Source organism: Symphalangus syndactylus, chromosome 20, assembly GCF_028878055.3.
Source record: "Symphalangus syndactylus isolate Jambi chromosome 20, NHGRI_mSymSyn1-v2.1_pri, whole genome shotgun sequence".
Taxonomy (NCBI): Eukaryota; Metazoa; Chordata; class Mammalia; order Primates; family Hylobatidae; genus Symphalangus; species Symphalangus syndactylus.
The window spans coordinates 20750182-20773812 of NC_072442.2; the positions used below are offsets into that span (position 1 = coordinate 20750182).

The 23631-nt window shown below is 48.3% G+C and overlaps 1 protein-coding gene across 3 annotated transcripts in view; it reads right to left on the reverse strand.

The window, feature by feature from the left end:
• Nucleotides 1-23631, reverse strand: part of ASIC2 (acid sensing ion channel subunit 2) — a 1112670-nt gene that overhangs the window by 252828 nt on the left and 836211 nt on the right. The window contains exon 1 of one of the 3 annotated variants that reach the window (XM_055257282.2): nt 18991-20890. The exons of the other annotated variants lie outside the window; for them this stretch is intronic. Coding sequence (XP_055113257.2) covers nt 18991-19698 — 708 coding nt within the window. The 5' untranslated portion in view covers nt 19699-20890. Of the gene's footprint in view, nt 1-18990; nt 20891-23631 lie in introns of those variants that run through there. 3 annotated transcript variants of the gene reach the window in all.

Below are 23631 nucleotides of genomic sequence, written 5' to 3' on the forward strand. Positions count from 1 at the left end.
CCTCATGAAGGCAAGGACTGTGTCTGTGTTGTTTGTTTGCTGTGGTCCAGTGCTAACAGGAGCTAGTACACAGTAGGCACTCAATTAACTCTTACTGAATAAATGACCTAAACCTCTGAGAGGTACACTGAATTCTGAAATAGACTTTAGGTGAACAATTCTTTACTGAGCACCTATTTTGTGTACATAGAGATATACAAGGCTCTGAGGAAAATCCTCTTCTTATCACATAAACCCATGAGCCCTGCCCTGCACACGGTTGTATTGTCATCATCATGATCATCATCATCACCATCCCTCCATCGTCATCATCGTCAGCATCATCACCATCACCAACATTGTCATCACCATCATCATCCACCATCATCACCATCATCATCATTGTCAGTAGTAGCAACAATCTCCAACATGCTTATGATGCTTTACATTGAACAAAACAATTTTTTATACATTATCTCTTTGGTTTCTCAGAACATCCCAGTGAGGGAGGTTTGTCACTATTTTTTCATCAACTTTTTACAAATGAGAAAACTGAGCCCTGGGAGGAGAGACACTTGCCTGAGATAATTCAGCTCCAAGATACTCTTCCAGAGTATCTTTTTCTTTTGACTGAACTGCCTCCCTCCATGCCAGCCTCCTTTTCCACCTGGAGACAGGTGATGCAAACAGAGTCCAGGACTCACTCCTGTTTCAACAACACTTAGTTAAGAAATTGCCCCGAGTTTGTACATTTTCATTCTGGCAATGTAGGAGAAGAGACAGCTTTTAAATTGTAATCCATGGCCAAATTTTATGACTGCTAAGGGGGGAAAAATAAAAGCTTAAGGTGAGTTTAGAAGGACTTTTTTTGGTTGGTTAAAGAAAAAAAATTACAAAATTAAGAGTAGAAAAAAATAAATTACTAGTGACTGTTTTTACTGCGTGAGCTTACAAGCTGGGGTGGAGAATTAAAAAGTTATATAGCTGGGGTTTCCAACCATGACTTATCACAGATGAATCCTCCATATTTATAGCTTTTTCTGTTTTTCCCATCTCAAGATAGTAAGCAATCCCCTGATACAGGGTTGTTACTCTCCGCCCAGGAACCCTGGGGGCTGTGTGTACTCAGCAGAGCTGTCACAGCTGACAACACAGGAAGGACCTGGGAGGGAGGCTTGTTTATTGTCCCTCTGCCTGGAGGGATCCCTCCGTTGTTCACTCGACAACCACTGAAGGGGGTGGAGGTGGGGAGTACTCCTTCATGCCAGGACCCAGTGAGGAGAAGGAAGGCCTTAAAGAAACAGAACAATAACAGCCAAAGTTCCATGCCAGAAGCCGTCCTCTCAATTCATTTAGCCCTCATAACTGCAAATACCACCATTATCCCCATTTTACTGATGGGGAAATTGAGGCACAGCAGGATTAAACAACTTGCCCAAGGTCACGCTCAGTGAACTGCCTCTCAAGGTGCCAGTCCTTGAAAAGTTTAAAAAGTGGGGGGGCCAGAGGGGGGGCAAGGAGAAGAAAGACTAAAGGCAGAATGGGAGAAATGACTGGGGGAGGGGGAGGAAGGAAATACTAATTGAGCCTCTGCTTTGTGCCAGGCTCCACAAGTTCTGCCTGGTCATCATTTTTCTTCCTCGCAATCACTCTGTGGGAAGGCAATGGGTGGTATTTATGTCCATTTTACAGATAAGAAACTGAGGTGCAGAAACGTTAATGAACTAGTCAAAGTTAGTTTGGAAGTGACATTGATAGGATCTGAACTGACATCTGTCTGTTTCCATTTCGTACTGTCTGGATGGCCTTGGGCAAGTGATCTGACCACATTGAGCATCTGTTTTCTCATCTATGAAAATGGAATAGTATTCTCTACTCTCAGGCTTATCTCAGGCTCTGGATGGGAAAATGCTTTGTAAACCAGGCAGCATTGTGAAACCAACTCTGCTCCAACACCTGCTTGCAGGTAGGCAAGGGCCAGCTGCTTTCTCATTAGCTGGGGATGAGGAAATTGAGGCCCAGGGAGCTGACATTGACTTGCCCATGCCACAGAGCTAATACAAAAAAGACCAGAAGTGAAGTCTCCTGTCTCCTAGTGTATAGTTCTCCAACATTCACCGATAAGAGGAAACTTAACTGGGGAGAGATAGTACAAAGAATCCAGCAAGTACAAATAATTGATAGCAAAAATCTAAACATGGAAATACGTGACCCTGGATCTCAAGGTCACTGACTTGTTACTTTTTTTGACAACACAGACTCCTAGAATGTCCATCCTAAGAAAGACTGCATAGATCAGTGACTCCAGCTAAAAAATACCCATGCTTGGTTTTGACCCCAAGCCAATGAAATCAGAATCTCTGGGGGTTGAGCTTGGGCTTTAGTAATTAAAAAACAAAATTTCCCCAGATTATTCTAATGTGCAGCTAGAGTTGAAAAATCCTGACTTACGATCTCCCTTATTTTCTGGATGGGCACTAGAGGCCGAGAGAGCGGCAGCTAAGGATCCAGGGTTGTCCAGGAGTTAGTGGTAGAGTGCCACTCTGGTCTCCTGGTTCCTAGCTTGGGACTCTTCCTCCACTCTCGTCACTCTGCAGTTGTGGTCAAAGTGACCAGATGATCCTGGTGCCCCCTAGTACCTGAGGACAGACACCACCCCTCCTCATTTCTCCCACTCCCCATGCCTCCTCACCAGCACCTCATGCCCCTAGAGAGAGCTCTGGGTACCTGGGAGGCCCAGGCTGAAAAGTGTCCTGCAAGTCTGCACCTGGGCTGGTCTACACACTGCAAAATGAAGTGGTGAACTGAGGCAATTATCCAACGTATTAGCAAGCCTGTCCCTGCGGCACTCCTGCGAGCCAAAGTAATAAATACAAAATGGTAATTTCTCTCTGGAAACCTGACTCCCGCCTCCCACACAATTCCCCTCCCAACCAGAAGTCATATACCACTGCCTGGTTGTCCTCTCCTGGATGGGGCAGCAGTAACTGAGTTATTTAAATATCTCAGGCAAAACCTGCTTTTTCGAAAATCTGAATTTTCACACAATAACCTCAGTTCTCCTTTGCAGTTTACTTGTCTGGCCACAGCAGATCCTTCTAGACTTCAGTGGAAAGTAATAAAAATGCCTACAGGTATCAATTAATGACTCCCAGTGGCTAACGTCTTCTTTGTGTGTGTCGTAAACTAGCATCGGCCTTGGAAAGGGAGTGAGAAGAGCTAGGTTGTAGCTTAGACCTGGACTCTTGCTAGCTTCGTGACCTTGAGCAAGTCACTCCACTTGCCTGGCATTTGGAACTCTTTTGTTACCTTTCCCTAGAGTTGTGCAAATCCAAATGGAGAATGGACGTGAAACTGCTTGCACAGACTTCCATAAAATCTATCTATGGGAAAGTGAAGACTTGAACTCAGGTGCCCTTACCCTTACCCACTCCATGGTAATCTCTCAGGGTATCAGTGGCTGTATGCAGCACAGGGAAGACCACGGGGTTGCAGGACATTCCAGACTGAGGGAACAGCATATGGAAAGGCTGGGAAGAACATGGTAGATACAGTGAATCCCGGCAGCTCAACATGGAGGAATGCATGTGTGGGGGTGACAGTCGAGATTACCTGGATGCTTGGCCTTATCTTGTAGGCAACAGGGAACCACACGATAATTTTAGGCAGGGAACATTTTCAGGCAAAAGATAAATGGCTGGTCCAGTTTTTCAGCACCAGACTGGAGAGGCCATTGAGGGGTCTAGTTTGTTGACTGGATATAGGATACTATGGGAGCAGAGGAGATTAACTTGATGACTTGGAGTATATTCACTTTGATTCCTTAGAGGCCGGCGCAGTGCCTGGTATATAGAAGGTACTCAATAAATGTATGCATGAGTAAATGAAGCTGTCAATCAGTGAATGAATAAAAGAGTGAGCAAAGGAATGAATGGCTGAAAAAACAAATGAGAGTATGAATGATTTAACTGAATGAATAAGCTAAGGCATGGTTTGCAAACAGCCTTAGCAATTCTAACTAAAGGCTTTGTAGCAACAAAAGTGAAAGCTTCTAGCTGCATTACCTAGAAATGCCCTGTTATTGGCACGGCTCCCTTAATTGAAGACTTTCTCACCCCTAAGTAGCAACAGGCTGCTCAAAGACAAAAACTGATTACTGTGATCAAGCTAGAGGCTCTCCTTGGATTCTCACCTGTCATTGTCACATTTACTGATATCCACAAAATCAGAAAAGGGTGCAGAAATACCTAGCAGCTCATCCTCGCAGGAACTAACTCCTTTTGGAGGTATGTGACTCCGTTGCCATTTCTCCATTCACATGGACTCCCTCAATGACTTGTCATTTCAGTACCATATAAAGACAAAGGAAAGAGTTATCCTTAACAGAAACTTACCAATTGCTGTGCTGTCTGCACATCTAAGCAGCAGCAGCCTGATGGTCTAGCCTGGGAGAAGCAGCTTTGCTTCTCAGAGCAGGATTCAGGACAAGGTGGGCTTTGAACTCTGTCCAAAGGATGATTTATTGTAACAGAATAAAATGGCAGGGTTGATATGCACTCAGCTCTGTCTGGGTACAGAGGCCCTTCTTTTTCTTTTATTACATCCTGCTTTTGCCTCCAGCCTTGTAGATCCTTGCTACATACAATGTGGTCCATGTACCCGTGGTATTGGTGTCATTTAGGAGCTTGACAGGAATGCAGAATCTCAGGCTCCACCTACTAAGCCAGAATCTGCATTTCTGCAATATTCCCAGGTGACTCTCATGCACATAAAAGTTATTGAAGTTTGAGAAATTCTGTCTATGGATGACCCAGGTGGCACTGTGGGCCCTCCCAGCCAAGGATTCAATTCCCTGTGACCAGGTTTCACAGTGTTCTCCATTGGGATCAGGGAAGACTTCCCCTGGGAGGTGACACTGACTTTGAGACTTGGAGAAGGACACATATTTAAACTCCCAGTGGCAATTCACCACCATGAGTCAGGGAAGTTCTGGAATAGGAGTCAGAACCGATCTGGCTTTGTTACCAGCTGGGTAACCTTGGGCAAGTCAATTCTCTTCTCTGGGCCTTAGCTGCCCCATCTGTAAAACAGGAACAATTCGATTTGCTTTACTGCACCACGTGGTTATCACGAAGATAACAGAAGTGAAAGATTTGCAAGTTCTATGCGGAACACAATGCCAGGGAAAGGGTCTGTTTTTGCTGTGGGCAACCAGCCATCCTAACCTAACATTTTGGAGGCTGAATGAGGAAACTCTATCTGAACATCAAAGGCTTAAGACCTTTGCCCTGGTGAAGATTAATCAGCAGAGGAACGTGGTGCTAATTACCCAGAATGGAATACTCCAAAGAAAAGGGCCTGGCTCAGTCAGTCTCACCGAGCTGCCCTTAGACAGGGATTTGTGATTGGATTCCTCCTGCTGCAGTTTTTTTCCATTCGCTTGGAGTTATTTTTTAAAGGAAAGTTCGGCCTAAGGACCTAAAGCTATGTTACATTAGCATTCCCGAGGTCAATATTTTCAAAGCTGCTAGAATCAGGCTGTTCTTTCATACTGTGTGGGTGAGAGAGGCAGCCACATCTTGGAAGGAGCCAGATGTACCCACAGCACAAAGAGCAAGAGATTGAGTGACTGGAATTGGGTTTTCCAGTGTGGGAAGGAAGAAGACAGATCCTTCCCCAACTTGGGGCCTTTGGTTGGCTGTTACCCTGTTTGGAATCCTTTTTCGGATCCCTACATAGTTTCCCCTTCTCATCTTCCTGATCTCAGCGAAGATGTCACTTCCTCAGAGAATCGATCCTCCCCTGCTCCCTGGCTTCAGGCAGCCCCTGCTGTTCCCTATCAGATGCCCTTATTCATTTTTTTTTTTTTTTTGCCTTCACAGCTTTTATTAATATTGGAAGCAGTCTTATTAATTTATTTGTTAACTTACATATTATCTGCTCCTCTACCCTGCAACATACAATGTTTTTCTAAAATCCTTAATCACCTGGGGGTGTCTATGAAAAACAGGCTGATGGAAAATCAGTTAGGCATGGTGGTGCATGTCTGTAGTCCCAGCTACTTGAGAGGCTGAAGCAGAAGGATAATCCGAGCTGAGATCATGCCCCTGTACTCCAGCCTGGGTGACAGAGCCAGACCCCGTCTCAGAAAAAAAAAAAAAAAAAAAAATTGATGGGCTTCTCCCCTATAAATTCTGATTCAATAGTTCTGGTTTGGAGCGAGGGATTTTTTAAATCAACCCTGCCCGTCGTTCTGATCTTTGGGGAGACTTGGAAAGCACAGATCCGGATGACAGCTCTGTGAGGGGAGGGTCAGCTCCATTTCCCTCTGTATCCCATATTCCCCGGGATCCCTGGCCTATGGTCGTTTGCCATAACTCTTTATTGAATGAATGAATGAACGAACGAATGAGTCCATATATATATATATTTTTTTTTTTTTTTTGGTGGAACTATCCTTTTTCTTGTTTCAACAATTCAATATTCAGACAGGGAACTTGTCACTTACAAGGCACAGCGATAGGTGCTGGGACAGCTACAGGATAAAGCCAGACATGGCCCTTGCCCTCAAGGAGATGACAGCTGAGGAAGGGAAACCTGAGTCAATGCACAGGATTGCAATAAAAGACTGAGAAAGGAAAGGGTCATCAGAGGGGCATAAACAAAGTGAGTTTTGTGTGGTTGAAAGGGTGGAAAGCATCCCTTTGCGTACAGATGATTTATGTGGAAGAGTGGCCTGAGGTAACCACAGAAGAGATGAGATTTTTAGAAACAGTGTTTTTCTTTTGTCTTATGTGTTGATTTGTTGTAAGTTATACACACATGTGGCTAAAAATATTCAGGTCATAGATAAGGGTGAAGAGTGAGAAGCAGGGCTCCCTCTCTCTTTCTGCACCCCATCTTCCAGGCCCCTCCTCAGAGACAGCCTGCTATCAGATCTCAGGCATCCTTCCAGGCATATTCTGGGCATATCTAAGCACCCAGTTGTCTAGAATAGACAGGGCATCAGAGGCAGAGATGGTGAATGAGGGCATCCAGGGGAAAGGAAGCAAGGATATGGAAGCTGGAAAATTCTTTGGAATAGAGATAAGCAGCTCATCAGTGACTTAGCTTTGTGACTTTGGGCCCAGGAGGATAGGAAGAGGGAGGTCGGTCAAGGTAGTAGGTGCTTTCCTGGCTTGTTGGCTGGTTAAAATTCCTGGAACATGGAGCACGAGAGAGAGGCAATGGGAGTGAGGTAGCCAGGGGTCAACATAAATTAAAAATTCCAGTCTGGCATGGTGGCTCACACCTGCAATCCCAACACTTCGGGAGGCTGAGGTGGGAGGACTGCTTGAGCTCAGGAGTTCTAGACCTGCCTAGTTAACGTAGCAAGACCCCAACTCTATAATTTTTTTTAAATTAGACAGTTGTGGTGGTGTGCATTGAATATTCCAAATGCTATATTTTAAGAGTGTGAGATGCAGGTCCTCATCACCACTTTTTCTACTAACCTTCTGAGCTTCGGTTTCCTCACTGGTAAAATGGGTATAGTCCCAGAGTGTTGTCCTGAGGATTAAAGAAGATAACAAATGGGAGGCACAGAGCCATGTATATAGTAGCCTTCCTTTATCCCTCTCCCGTGCCCCACTTCCTGGCAACCCATTCCACCTAAGTTGCCAGACTACTTGCCTTTGTAGAGATCTCAGCTACATCATTTATTAGCAAGGCCACTTTTGGTGAGCTGACCCCTCCTCACTCCTGGCACATAGTGGGTGCCTACACGTTCCTGCTCCATTTTCGTCTTTCCCCAGCATCATAGCCCACCTAAGAGCGTAGGAGACATTGCTCTTGCTGTTCCAAAGACGTGGCAAAAGATGAAAGCCCGAAACACTCATCCCCGGCCGGAATTATAAAAACAAAACTACTTGGATGTGAAAAATGCAGTCATGTTTCCCCGGCTAGTTAAAATATTTGATGCTCATAGAATATTCAACAACAACAAAAAAGGCTCTCACTCCATGCACCATCAAAAATGTAATGTAATTATAGTGATGTTAAATATCTCCAGCTGTTCTGAGATATTTGAATCTTAAATCAAGCCTGCCTGTATACATCCTGTGGTTGCAGCTGGAGATCCACACCAAGTACCACACAAACAGAGCTGGGAAAGTTCAGACAAGAACTCTGGGCTAGAGTCTCCACATGTGTTTGTTAGAGGCTGGGCCTGACCCCCAAAACTGGTATGAGGATCCCCCAACCCGAGATGTTGGCAGCCATGTGCCTTAACAGGCCCAAGCAATCTGACAGGTCATAAGCATTTATCCAAATCATCTTTCAAATCCATGTGCAGGGAGCGTAAAGAGATAGTGTAAAATAAATGGTAATAAAGTGAATAAACATGCGTCTCACTCCAGAGCCTTTGAGGTGGTTCTATAAATCAAATTCTTTCCATAATTTTCTCTGTGAGACTGTGCTGAGAAGCAGAATCAAACCTCATCTGCTTTCCTGAGCAGTAGGCTTAGATTTATGGATGTGAGTTCACAGTGGATGCCCGTGCCATTTCAAAGTGGGAAAATAATTTTCATTGGGAGGGGTTCCAAGAGAAGACTAAACCCTTCACTTTCAAAGATCAGAGTATCAACAACTTTCAGATCAGATATGCCATCAGAATCAGATGAGGACGGCCAGAATACATATTTTGGAAGAAGAGAGAGTTTACAGAGGAACAAACTGATATTGCTGTGATACAAAAGTGTCATCTGTAGGCTTAAGCATGAATCTCCTTACAGTCTATTTCAAGCTTCCCAGTGACCTGTGGTGTGACCTCGAGCAACTCAATCTCCTTCTCTGATTTTTAATTTTGATCAGAGTACTGAATGGGGAAGAAACACAAAATGGCTCTGACCTACCCAGAGAGGTGTGATATGAAAATGACATAATGCTTCTTGGCTAGAATTGTAACAATATACAGAAGGCCATTGAAGTCTACTTTTCTATGGCCTTAAAAGTCTTTCTTGGAAGAATTGAGGGGAATCACCTATTTTAATGATGATAAGGATGATGAAGATGATAGTGATAGCTCACATTTATTTAGGACCTACACACCTGTGCTGTGCTTTTACATACAAGAGAGTAGGAACAGTTTCTATATTTACACTCAACATTTATCCACAAACACTAGCCTATGGCTGGCTTTCAATAATGTTTAAAGGGATTAACATGATTTTTAAGTTTTGAAACAGCCCTACACAAAAAGTATGGTCTGTGTTTTGCAAATGAGGAAACAAAAGCTTATACTAAAACATATCTTGGATTTGAACTCAAGTCTTCATGACTGCAAACGTGCATGCTTTTTCTGTAGCTACATGAGGAAGGAACGCATTGGTGGGAGGCAGGGTGTGTCTTGGGAAGTCCAGTCCACCCTCCCCTTTGCCTTGAATGGCTGGGTGACTTTGGCCTCAGGATCCTCCTCTGTAATATGAGGGCATGAGCCAAATGAGTCTCAGTAAGGGTAAGCAGCTCTCTAACGGCCACCCAGCCAACACAATACCTGGCAAAACTGGGATTTGAACTTGAGTCTGTCTGACTCCTGAGGCAATCTCCTTTCTACTCCCCCTAACCACCTCCTTTCTAAGTTTCTGGAGTCCAAATTCCCAATCTTGCATTATGTAAGTGTGGTTAAAATACTCCCAAGCTATTTCTGAAACTAGATGCATGTTTGTTACAAATTCTTTTATTTTTTTGAATTTTGGACAGATCCTGCTTCAAAATTAACCAGCCTCGTTCACTAATGTGGATTCAGGTCTGTAATAGAAAGTGTTTTGTATATCAGAAACAAATGTTTTATATATCAGAAATAATTTTTGCTGTAACAAACTACACAAACCTTATTGGCTTCAAGCAACATACATTTATTATCTTATAGTTCTGGAGGTCAGAAGTCTGAAATGAGTCTTACCAGCTAAAAGCAAAGTGCCAGCAAGGCTGTGTTCCTTCTGGAGGCTTTAGGGCAGAATCCATTTCCTTGGCTTTTCCAGCATCTAGAGGCCATCCATCTTCCCTAACTTGTGCCCCCTCTTCCATCTTCAAAGCCATCAATGTAACACTTTCAAATCTCTCTCTTTTTCGCCAACTCTGTGCGTGTGTGTGTGCTTGTGTGTGTGTGTGTGTGTGTGTTGTGTGTGACAGATCTTTGCCCTGTTGTTCAGGCTGGAGTGTAGTGGTACAATCTTGGCTCATTATAACCTCCGCCTCCCGGGTTCAGGTGATTCTCCTGCCTCAGCCTCCCTAGTAGCTGGGACTACAGGTGCCTGCCATCAGACCCAACTAATTTTTGAATTTTTAGTAGAGATGGGGTTTCACCATGTTGGCCAGACTGGTCTTGAACTCCTGACCTCAAGTGATCTGCCGCCTCAGCTTCCCAAAGTGCTGGGATTACAGGCGTGAGCCACCACGCCTGGCCTCTTTCTCTCTGACTTCTGCTTCCGCAGTTCCATCTCCTCTCACTCTGATTCTCCCACCTCCTTTTGTCACTTTTAAGGACCCACGATTACACTGGGCCCATCCAGATAACCCAGGATATTCTCCCTATCTCAAAATCCTTAATTTAAAAATCACATCTGCAAAGTCCCTTTTGTACATAGGGTAATGTATTCACAGATTCTAGGGATGAGGTCATGGGCATCTTTAAGGGGCCATCATTCAGCCTACACATGGCCTTTGCACTTTGGATTGACTGACACTGCAGGTAGGCCCTGGCCCTCTGTTAACCCTGCTCTGGTGTGGCAGAGGGCTTCCCCCAGAGCACTGATGCTTCTGATATTGCACATTCTCTTGGGTTCACTGAGGAGCCCAGCACCTCTCCCCAGGCACACTTATTTGCTTCACTGTAGGATGTTCATCCCACATGCACTTTTATAGATCCAATGAATCAGTATGGCTGAACCACAGGGATCCCTCCTTATCAGCATTCACAGGGCTTCCAGGATCCCACAGCCCTGTCTCTCAAAGCGAGTGTGGTTCGTGGACCAGCAGCATCTGTACCACCTGGGAGCTTGTTAGAAATGCAAATCTCAGGTCCTGCCCCAACCTACTGAATCAGGGTCTCTGTCGAGGGCCTAGTAACCCGGACACGCTCAAGTTTGAGAAGCGTAGCCCCCTTAAGGACTTCACATCCATCCATTGCCAACTGGAGTGTGGTGCAACAGTTTAGTACCAGTTCTTTTCTGCAAAGTACTCACAAGCCCATCACTTTTTCCCTAAGAACATCTTCCAGGACAGGTGAAATCTCAAACCCACACTGACCAACAACAGAGGTGCTGGAGGAAGAAAAGGTATATGGGGCCTTAGGAGACCTTAATTCAAATGCTGGCTCTTCTTGTATTCCTGTGCTGAGTGACCTCAGGCAAGTCACTCCTACCTCTGGAGCTAGGCAGGCAATAGAGTGTAATCCGCATCCTTATTGCTGCAGAGATAGCAATGTACATTATCACATCCTATCCAGGTATAATAAATTAAGCTTTTGCTGATTACAAATGCAGGTTTGTCTGGCCAAAGCTGCACCAAGATCTTTTTGTGGGAACAATTGTGATGCAGTGCATTGACTTTGGAACCCTAAGGTCAGGGCTTCTGTGACCTCGACCAAGGTACTGAACCACACAGTGCCTCAGTTTTCTTCTTGGTATCAGGGACAAAAGAATACGTTTTTCTCTGCTCTGTTGTCAGCTGAAATAAAATACTGAATGTAAAAGTGTCTAGCAGAAAGAAGGACCTCAATAAATGTGTGTGGAGTTGGAGGAAACAATTTACAAGGCAAATTAATAGTATAAACAATGGTGTCAAGGGAGATATTTGACATGCTCAGGAGAACAAACTTCCTGAGTACGTTAGCAGCCTCTATTTGTTTTACCAACAATTCATGTTCCAATTATGAGTGAGTCATCTATTTGTTAGCACAGGCCCAAGCTGGAACTCAATTTGGCACCAATTCCTCATGCAGGACTTCAAGTTACCAGTGTCCTTGAAAGAATGAGAATAGTAATCTAGTTGAGGTTGTGGCACAATTAAAACTTTTTTTCACAACTCCTGGGCAGATTCTCCTCCATAGATCTACTTCTCTTCTGTTTGTCTGAGGGCAGAGGAGGATGCAAGTTCATTACTGATCTCGTCCTCTTACGAACCGTCTTTCCTTCTCAGGGTTGCAGGTCCTAGAACCCAGGATGACTCTCCAAAGCCTACAGCAACTTGCAGTGAAAAAAACTTCAAGACTTGGAAGATTGTGAGTGGTACCCTCTGTGAAAGGATTTGTTCTTATCAGCATCTCTGAGTGTTGGCAGAATGGAGCCATAGGAAAGAACATGGGCTTTGAAGCTGGACTGATCTTTGGTTGAATCTTGACTCTACTACCTCCCAGACGTGTGACTTTGTACCTCCTTGAGCCTCGGCTTTCTCATCTGTAAGCAGGGTTCTATGACACTCACTCATGCTGTTAAAATTGAATGTGACTGTTTATGTAACAGGTACCCAATACAAATCCTAGGCTGTTGCATTCTAGCCCCACTCCCTGTATATCAGGAAGCTCCTTTCAGACTCAGTCACTCCGATGAGGCACATTGACTGTTGCAAGCCTATTTACCAGAAACAGATCAGACTTATGGTCATCTTGGTGGCTCAGTGCCTGGCACACAGTAGGTGCTTAATGTGCATTGGTTGACCCAATTTCTGAGTAGTTCATCCAAGCAAATCACTCAGGAGAATGAAGGCAACTGACACATGAAGCAAATGTCCTGGCTATTCCTCCAGCCCTTCTCCATTGGGCAGACATCTGATTGATGCCTTCAAGACTGGCCAAAGTGGCCCCAAAATAGCCACTATCAGAATCATCCTGATGTTGGTCAATTTGGATATCTGCAGACCTGAGTGGAGTTTACATTTGATTCCCTAAACTAATTTCCCCGAAGTCAAATAACTGGTGGAGGTCTTTTCATGTTCCTTGTATAAATGTCTATTTAATCACCATCCTGTCTCTAGCACTTCAATAACTTGTACATTTCCCCCCTTAATTACTGTTTCAGCTCTGCAAAGAAAAGAAATGGCTGGCTGAAAAACTCACGCCATCTGCACTATTTGAGCTCTCTGTTCCCCCGACTGCCCACTTGAATAGAGAACTTTTCAGCTAAATCCCGTTGTTCATTTGGCTCATGCCCTCATATTAAACAGGAGAATCCTGAGACCAAAGTCACTCAACTAGCCAGGGCAAAGCTGAGGTTGGGCTGGACTTCCCAGGACACACCCTGCCTCCTACTGATGGACTCCTTCCTCATGCAGCTGCAGAACGTGCATGTACCTTTGCAGTCAGGAGGACTTGGGTTCAAATCCAAGCTTTGTTACCTGCTGAGTCTGTGACTTTAGGTGGATTACAGATGCTCCCAGCACTGCAGTTCCCCCATTTATAAAATGTAGATTTTCACACAGTCTTCCAGGGTTATTGCACAGAATTGAGATGACATGAAACACGCCCAGCCAGAGTCTGGCATATCACAGTTGCCCAATGTTATTTGCCTTTGTCCTTCACTCAAAATGCTCACCGCAAGTCATAATAATGCAAATAGCTCACATTTCTTCAGTGCTTACTTAGGGCCAGGAATGGGTCTAAGCACCTCACATGTATTAGCTCATTTATTCCTCTTTCTCTAAAGACAAAAGTATCTTTCCTGATTCCCTAAAGCTATCCATACTCCCAACTACTGGACTGCCTGGCCTAGTGCCATTTCAACAGAGTTAGCTGATTTTAAACAATGTGTTGCTGAAATGATTTCTTGCTTTCTGTCCTGGCAAGTAGCAGCCAGCTTGTCTGATGTGACAAAACGTGATGAAACTAAACGCTGTTTTCTTGGCTTTAAGTACATATGAGTGGTCCAAAATCTGAACTCAAGGTTAACTCTTGCAAAGGGGGTTGGGCAATAGGGAAGGGTGCAGGGAGGAGTGGCCTCTCATAGAGTTAGAAACAGGGTGGCAGCTGGAGTGTTTGGGACACAGATGAGGTCTCTCTCCACAGTCTAACAACCAGTAGTGAAAGAAGTCGGAGTTTTGCCGCAAAGTTCAAAAACTTTAGTTTGGTCTCCAGGCACCCACTACATAATTGCATCATCACCCCTCAGCCCAGCTCCCATCTCAGCACAACCGGCCCCTCCCTCCAGCCACCCTGCACCAGGCACGGGGCCTAGAAAGCATGCGTTCAATCTCATTATTTCATGTCTCTGAACTCTCGCATTTGGACTCCTGTCCTCTCACTCTGAAGTCCTGTTTCTCTCCTTTTCTACTTTGGAGCTTCTACTTATCCTTCAAGATTCAGCTGAGACACCACCTCCTCCAATAAACCATCGAAGATCCCCAGTCTGATCCTTGGAGCCCACACAGCACCTCTGTATGCTCCTGGTGTCTATTCACACATCTCCATCCTCAACATCACTGAGAGCTCCCAAAGGACATGTACCAAGCCTTATTTAATTTTATACCCCCAGCAGCTAGTACAGAATTTAGTATGTAGTTGACCTTCAAGAGACATTGGTTGATTGAATGAATGAATGAGAAAATGAGCACGTATCTCTACTCAGGTAAGTGGTCATAATATGATATGATAATTATATGAATAGTAATTAGTAACTGCTACCATCAGAGGTCAAGACACTGAGCTGGGCACTTTATCCACATTATGACAATGGCTCCTGAATATTGAGCACCTACTGCTGTCCAGGCATGCGCCAGTTATTGCTCATATGTTATCTTCACCCCAGATCTCCGAGGTAGGAATTATTACCAGAGGCTCATGGAGCAAAGTGTCTGTCCAAGGCACAGAGCTAGGAAATGGCAGCACCAAAGACCCGTGCTGAGGTCTGCCTGGCACTCTCCCCTGAACCATGCCATCTGCCAGAGAGAGAGCCATTGCTCCTTGTTCCTGCAGTGGACCTCAGATTGGCCTCTGTTGGTTTCTGTTCCAACCCCCTGGTTCTTCTTCCAAAGCCCCAGTGCCCAGATAGCTCAGCCTCACTGTTTTGCATCCCACCCAATTACTGGGAAGGCTCCCTTCTTCTGGCCCAGGAAACCCCAGAAGGGCCAGAGTGTGCACAGCTCGAGTCCACAGCTGATGCCAGGGAAACAACACAGGCATTCAGAAGCCAAGCTGCTTTATCTGACTGCTGAGAGATTAACTCCTGCACAGCTGCAACAAAGAGAGGAGCTGCAACTAAACACATCTCGAGTGAGCCTAGAGGATAAGACCCAACAGACACCCCCCTCCCCTGCCAGGTTTATTTCCAGACCATGGGACTAACTGGCTGAAATGGGACTTAGGGACAGCTGGCACATCCCCTCAGAGGCCTCCTCTAGAACTCCATCTCTTACCTGTTGCTCTAGGCCTCTTAGGATTGGGGAGCACAGGTTTCTGGGGAGTGCTTGGCATCTTGTTTTCTACTTTCCCTTCTCTGTTCCCAAAAGGAATAAATACCCAGAAGTGGCCTGGTTCTCACTGAAATGCATTTCACTGGTGTTCTCTAGAGGAATTAAGCCAGGAGCCTTGTTGCAGGCAACACAGGACAACAGGGAATGTTGGGGGTACCTGATGGAGGTATGCATTCCCCAGTCCTTTCCTGTCACTGCTTGTCAAGCTGTCTGTTGGGTGCCGGAGACAACAAGTACATCAGATATGATTCCTACTCTGGTCTGGAGGGGGAGACAGGCACAGTCTAACAGGTGCGATGACACGTGTCTGTGTGAGGATCAACATCTAAACAGGGTGGAAGAGGGACAAGAAGGGGAATGCATCAGTTGTTTGGTGATGTGGCATAGATGCAGCAGGTGGTCAGGAAAGGCTCCAAAGCAGGAGAAACCCCAGAGCTGCCTGTTGAGCAGGCAGGTGTCCCCCAGGCAGACAAAGCAGCATGAAAGAGGAGTTAACAGCAGCAGCGGAAACCAAACCAAGCAGAGGGGCTTGAGGAGCACGGATTCAGCTGTTGGGAGCTGTTCTGTAGACCTTGATTATATGGTATGAGGGACAGTGTGGCAAGAACTAAAGCAGGACCAGGTAGAGGGGCTGAGGAGCTCAGGCCTTAATCTGAGGACAGCTGAACCACTGAAAGGTTTGAAGGAGGGAAACCACGTGCTTTGAGCAGTGCTTTAGAAAGACTACTCTGGCTGTAAAGCAGACGATGGGGTGCAGAGTGTTGGCTGGGACAGAGCTGGAGGCCAAAAGACCAGTTAGGAGGCTGATGTGATTGAAAGGAAGCATTTCTATAGGGGTCCAGCAGAGTTTTCAGAGCTCTCTCTGACACACACACACACAACTAATATGGTGTATACAGTATTGTTATCTCCATTAGATGATTTAGGAAACTCAAGAATAGAGAGATTAAGTCACTTGCCCAAGGGCACATGGTAAGTGGTAGACTCAGAATTCGAGCCCAGTCAGTGCAGCTTGAGAGTTCATGTTCTCAGCCACTACACTTTGGTGCCACTCCATCAAACATGACAAAGGCTAGAGACAAGGCAGTGTGGTTAGAGGAAAATATTCCTGACGGGCCTGCTGTATATTTGGGGCTCCCTGAAATAGCTTCTGGCTTCTACAGATAGAGGGATGAAGCCTTTAATTCTGAGGTCCTTGGAAAAACCTACAGCATGCAACTTTAAGGGGCTGGATAGTCCCAGGACTGGGCCATGATAGGAAGCCACTAGTGGTCACCTGAGTCTCCAGGAACACATACCTTTGGGGAATGGAGGTAATACTTTTGCTTGGGTGTGTGTGTGCCTGCAAACTCTTCAAACGCAGGGACTCAGAGTACAGGGAGGAAAGAGAAGGGTGTGCCCCAGTGGGAAGGACCTTACTCTCTTCAACTCCCTAACAATTGGCCCACACAACTCATGGCCATGCCTGCCGCAGAGGTTGAAGTCAGGTGGCTCCTGAAGGGACTGTGTCCTCTGCATGCCTCAGGGACATGTTGCCAAGACTCTGATGACGTGGGCCACCTGGGGTGGCTCCACTTTCCACTCTCCCAGCTCCTAGGAGGGACAGGATTCCTAGGAGTAGAGGTGGGGGAGAGGGCAGAGTCCTCTGTAAGTCCTCTGAGAGAAGAGAGGCCCAAGGTCAGAGAGGAAGGGTACATGTGGTTTCTGTGTAATGCAATTAGTGGTATGCAAAGTTGGACTTTGAACTTGCTGGCTCTGAGCATTGGACAGCTTTTTAGAGCTTCATTTTTCTTATTTTGAAAATGGGAATAAAACTCATTAACGCAGGACTGTGGTGAATATCAAAAGTGCATAGTGGCTGTTAGAATGCAATTCCACACACTTTGCAAAGCAATAGTCAGATTTTCAGAATTACATTTGATGGGCCATGCTGTAAAAGTTGGAGCTGGAGTGAGGGCCTGTTGCTATTTGGATGTAACCTTGAGCTTTAATCTAACTCTTGAGGCTGCTAATTAGTGATCGGCAAAAAAAAAAAACAAAAAAAAACAAAAAAACAAACAAAAAAAAAAAACAATAAACAACAAGAGATCGCTGCCCTCATGCCCTCATTCCTTCACCTTCGTGGAACTCAGAATTGTGCTTGGAGTCCTGGAAGAAATCACTTAGAAGCATATGTTAACAGCATCTCCTACTTGCCAAAGCAGGGAGCCAACAGGTAGATATTCTTTAAAGGCCAGCTGAAAATCTCAGGAAATAAGGAATGTTTTCGGAGTGGATAATTCAGGGCTACTAAATACACAAGCTTAAAGCAAAGCCAGCAGGACAAGATTGAAGCCAGGGTTGCCTTCCTAGACAAGGAATAATCCAATCAGCCAATGAGAGACCTGGTCTGACTGGCATCATGCCAACACTTGTTGGAACCGTGGCATCTCTTTACCATCCCAAAAAAAGCTTTGTCAGAAATGAGGATCTCAGGAGTGATGAATCAGAGCTGGTAAAATCACCATCATAGCACTACCAATGAACACACAAACCAACCTTCCCTGCACTAGTGGAAAAGCCCAAACCCACCTAAGGGACATTTACACACGAATGGCTGGACAGGCGTGCATCATGCTGGGGCCTGGCAGCAGAACTCCTCCAAGGCAGACTGCACAAGGCAGATACCTTCTGTCCAACAGCTGCGTTATCCAGACGCACAGCGTGGGGGAACCGGCACAGCAAATGGTTTACAAATCCTGAGCACAGCTTCTCCTGGCCGCGGCTGTTTGCATCCACATCCCTGCTAGGATGCTTTCTCAACCCCAGAGCAATCTTCCAGACCAGAAGACCCACACTTACATTTTATGGGGGACAGAGGCCAGGTGAAGGGCCCAACCCTGGCCCACCACTGCTCAGTTCTGCTGGATTCTCAAGACTCCTGCACTTTGAAAAAGTAGCCAAAGCATGCTGCTGCCTCTCCCACCAAACTGTCTACAGCTTCAGTGTTGGTTTTCTGGGAGTTTCCTCCCAAGTTCTCCTAGATTCTAAGTGTTTGGGAACTTTGAAGACATAAGCTGCTTAGGATCGTAGGCCTGCTTAGGGACTCTGCGTGATTCCCCTGATGGTCCATTTTTGAAACACTTCTTTTTTTTTTTTTTTTTTTAAGAGCCGTCTATTGGTTTTCCCAAAGACAAGAAGTCCGCACTTAAGAGATCTACACTCCAGACACAGAGCAGTTTCTTGGAGTCCTGAGGGCCTGGAATTGAGGTCGGGAAGAAGGAGGCTGACTAATATTCACAGACGGCACCATAAGGAGTAGAATGAGGGCTTTGGGGGCTGACACTGGAAGGAGGGGCTGGGACAGGGGAGCCCCCACTAGTGGGAGGCGACTCCTCCTACAGTTAAGTCCAAGTTCCCACAACCTGCAGGAGAAGACTCAGGGGACCCAAGAGTGGGTTCTGCCTTGGCGTCGTGGAGTGGTAACACTGCAAGAGGCCTGGAGACAACCCCGAGGGGGCGGAACACCAGGCCTCCTGACTCCCGGGGAGTGGGCGCAGAGGGAGCGGGTTCGCGCGGAGGGCAACTCACGGAGGAGAAGTTGTGCGGCCCGCAGAGCTCGCCGCGGTACTTGCAGGAGAGCAGCATGTCCTCCAGCTGGTGGCCCAGGCGGTCCATGAAGGCGGCGCTGATGCCTTCGAAGTGGCGCGGCGGCAGGAAGAGGCGGAAGTCCGCCAGCTTGCGGAACCACTGGCGGCGCGGCTCGTCGCCCCGCAGCAGCTCGCTGACGAGCGGGCGCGCGGTGCGGTTGGGCAGCAGCAGCCCGAGCCAGTGGCCGGCATAGTAGAGGTCCCCCTTGGAGAGGCGCGGGAAGCGCAGCGGGTTGTTGTTGCATACGGTGACGGCGGGGAAGGGTAACTGGCGGCTCCACTCGCGGTGCACCCGCGTGTGTGACGGGAAGCTGAGCCAGTAGAGCAAGCGGTTCGAGGACCAGGACAGCAGCAAGCCAAGGGATGTACAGAAGGCCAGCACCCACAGCGCCCGCCGCTGGAAGGAGCCCCCAGCCGCCGTGCGCCCGGCACACATGTGCCGCAGCCCGTGCAGTTTAGCGCGGCTCAGCGACGGCCGCCCCCTGCGGGCGACCCCTGGCCCCTGCAGCGCACGCTCGCTGCCTCTGCCGCCCCCGGGCTGCCCGGCAGCCGCCAACGCCGCGGGCGCCGGCTCCTCGCGGGCCATGCGGAAGCGTCCCGGGCCGGTGAGCGCGGCCGCGGGCAGCCCGGCTCCGCCGCTGCGGCTCATTCATTCAGCCCGCGGCTGGCAGCAGCGGCGGCGGCCCCGGCCGGGCGGAGCCGCCATGGGAGTCCGCAGCAGCAGTGGAAGCAGCAGCAGCGGCAGCCGCGCGCAGCCCGCGCCAGGGAAGTGTGCGCCCGAAAGGAGCTCCGGTGGCGCGGCATGCCCGCTCGGCGCCGCCGCTGCCGCCTCCGCGGGCGCCCGCCCGGGGCTGAGCGCCGCCTCAGCCCGCAGCCCCCGGCAGTGGCCTCTCCCGAGCGCCTCCCAGGCTCTCCCGGCCCCTGGTCTTCCTGGAGGATGCCCGGCGCCGGGCACTACTTCTGGAGGGGTCCCACTGGGAGCCGCCTCTCCAGTTCCTGGGTGCTGCGCCCGCCTCCCCTCGTTCTGGACCTCGGGGGACCCTGAGCCGAGTCCCCCCTGCCCCGTCTAACCCCAGCTTTTACGCTGGTCCTGGGAGAAGGGCCACTCGGCCACCATGCCTGATCTGGACATCCTCAGGGACCCCACCAGCCTGGCCCGTAGCCCAGCGGTGCTGGGACACGGGAGAGAAGGCGCCAAGGAACGAGCGCCCCCAGAGGCGCACCGCGGCTCCTGGCTGGGCGGGCGGGGTGGGTGTGTACGGGGGTGAGTGGTCGCCTTGCCGGCTGCCGCCTTCTTTCCCTTCCCCTCCAGGACCCTTCCTTGTCACTGCTCCCCGGGCTGTGCTCGGCAGAGACCCGCTTAGGCTTCCCCAAGTCCTGCGCCTGAGTCCTGCCGGGCGCCCGCTGTCGCTTGGGGCTGAGAGCTTCTCAGGGCGTCCTGCGGGAGGCTGTTCGCCGCCGGGCCCCTTCAAGGATGCTAGCCGTAGGGAAGTGTCGCTTCTCGCCTCGACTCTCCAAGGTGCCTCGCGGCTCCAGAAAAGCCCGGCCTTGCTGTCTCTCGCCTCTTCTCTCTGCCCCGGCGGCGACAAGAGCTGGGGACTGCGGAGACCCGCCAACACCTCCCGGGGGTGACCCGGACTCGCTGCTCCGCGCGCCCTTCTCCTCTCGAGACTCCAAGCTGGCGGTGGCCGTGACGCCGGCTAAGCTCCTTCCCCGGCTGCCCGGGAGAACCCTCTTCGGGCCCCAGGCGAACTTGGGCAGCGGCCGCGCGATGCTGGCGCGGCTGGGCTCCGAGCACCTGCTCCTCCGCTCGCTGGCCCCGCGGCTCTGGGCGGGCGGGGCGGCGGCGGCCGTGAGCGCCGTGCGCTCCTGGAGACGCGGTGCTGACGCGCCCGGCTCCTCCTCGCTGCATTTTAATTCCTGGCCACTGTGGCCGCTGCACACCGAGCGGGAAGCCTCTTGCTGGAGTCGGCCGGGTGCGGGGGTGGGATGTGGTGGGGAGCGGGATGGGGATGCGCTGGACAGATGCGCTCAGGTGTATGGGCTTGTGGGAGACATAAGTCGTATAACCATTGTGCTGATGTGGCCCCAGTGTAGACAGGGGTGAGAGGACTCCTGAGGGTGTGAGATGGGCTGTAGAGAGAGCGAGTTGCTATGTAGTGTGGGCATTTGAACACGATTGCGAGTGTGGTGCCAAGTATTGGGTGTGCGTAGGATGTGCATTGTGTATGTGTGAATGGGCATTTCTGTGAAACTCTTGAATGTGAGCATGTCTGCGGGTGGCGTGCTGTGGCCATTAGAGTGTGGTGCATGCAGGATGTAGTGTCTTTGGTGACATGTATGTTCCGTGTGTGTATGTGTGCACTTAGTGAGTCCTGGGTTTGAAATGGATGTGTTGATGTGTGGATGGATATCAGGGTTTCTAGATGTGGTGTGTGGTTGGTGTGTTTTTTGTGTGTGTGTATGTGCATGTGTTGTATGTAATGAGTGTGTGTGTTGAGGCATTGCGAGCAGGGTAGGCTTAGTGGGACAATCCTCCCCTCAGCCTCTTAGGGACATTCCATGTGTGTTCCAGCCCCTTCCCTGGAAGTGCCTACTGCTCAGCCCTGGCCCAGTCTGCCAAGCACAGCTCTTCAAGAGGGTGGGAAGGGGGAGCAGGACTTACAGGGACAGGAGACTCCATCTTTCCCATTCCCCTCGCTGGGACAGGGAACACTTGGAGCCCCATTACTCCATGAGATAAAGGGGTTTTCCAGACATTATCCAGAGAGTAGAATTTGATGGTGGAGGCAGTGTGAAGGGACTCCAAGGGTGGGAGGATGCTCCAGTGGAAGAAGGACCAAAATGTGTATCCTTTGGGGAGAGGAGGCTTGGGGAAGCAGAGATTTGGGTGTGGAGAGGAGTTTTACCGTCTTTGTAATGATGAATTAGGGGCAATTTGGCCAGATCTGTTGAATGAGCTGTGGGTTTCCAAGCAGGAGAGAAGCAGTGCTGGGGTGGGCTTTCCTTCCCCACTGACCTGAGGGCACCCTTGCAGCGTGATGACTCCCTGCATCTGGTCTCTGGAGAAGGGGACCTCTGAGCCCCTCATTTCCCACTCGCCCACATACATACATCCACACAATCACACATGTACAAGCACACATATACACAAACACACACACACACTACACACACAACACACATACATGAACATACATGTATACCAACATATACACTTAAGTGCACATTACCCAATGCAAACTGCATACATGCATACACACAACAGACGTACATATACACAACACACACACACACGCACACACACCTGGAAACCTTTCTCACTCATCTGGGGTAAAACCTATTGCAGTTGGGCATTGATGACAGTTTGCTTTGGGTTTGGTTGCTTGAAGATGTCTGTTGCTGGCTTTGAGGGGAGGGTTCTGAAGCTGCCTGCTGTACTGGGGCCTTTACCAAAGGCTCATACTCCAGTGCTCCCAGCCTGGTCTCAAGGGTCCTGGAAATGCCAGTGACCCGTGTCTTGGCCAAGGTAGGGTGACCTAATGACCTCAGTGCAGTTACTGATGAGGCAACCAGGACAAGCATTTGCCATCTTCCAGCATCATAACTCTGGAGTGGCATGAAGCTCTATTTTATAAAAGCCTTTAAAACATTTTAGGTTTCTGATGTGTTCAGCTGTTGTGGGCTTGCTCTTTCCTAGCTATTTCCCCCTTGAAATGTACATGTGCTGCTTTTGATTGACCAAGTGTCTTCTCTGCCATGGGATTTCCTGTGAATTCTCCAGATGGTAGCTCTCTCAGGGAGAGGAGGGGTATCCTGCTTAGGCCTCAAGGGGCCTTGACACAGAAATCTAGAGAAAGACACACGGGCAGCTAGTGACTCCAAGCAATGATTGATGGCTCTCTTTATGGCACATGTATGCAGCACATTCTCTATGCCACTTGAAATACTCCCACCCTCTTCTCTGACCAGTTCTTTGACCAGCCCAGTGAAATTCTGTTCTTTCTTCAAATCTCAGCTTATGCATTGCCTCCTAGGTCAAGGTTTCCTTGATTCTCCCAGACAAATTTGGGTCATGTTTTTCCTATGATCCCAGCACACCTTGGAAGATTGATACCTCTAGGATAGTCCTTATCATTGTTTGTGTCCAAGCCTTTCTGCTGGACTATGACCCCTTTGCAGACAGGGACTACACCTCATTCATATTTGTATCCCTACCTCTTAGCACAGTGACCTAGCACATTGATGAAACACTATTACCGGGGAAGAGGAAAAAGGAACTAGTATTTCTTGAACAACTATTATATGCCAGGTACAGAACTAGGCACATAAACAAATGTTATTTAATTTCTCACTCCAACTCTGCGGGGGAGGTATTTTGGCCTTTTTTATACACTATTTGTTTTTTAGGGATGAGGGTCTTGTTATGTTGCCCAGGCTGGTCTTGAACTCCTGGGCTTAAGCAGTCCTCCTGCCTCAGCCTCAAAGTGCTGGGATTACAGGAGTGTGCTACCATGCCTGGCTATTTTTACCATTGTTGATTCAAAGGCTTGATGCACAGGATTTGAATCCAACTCTAACT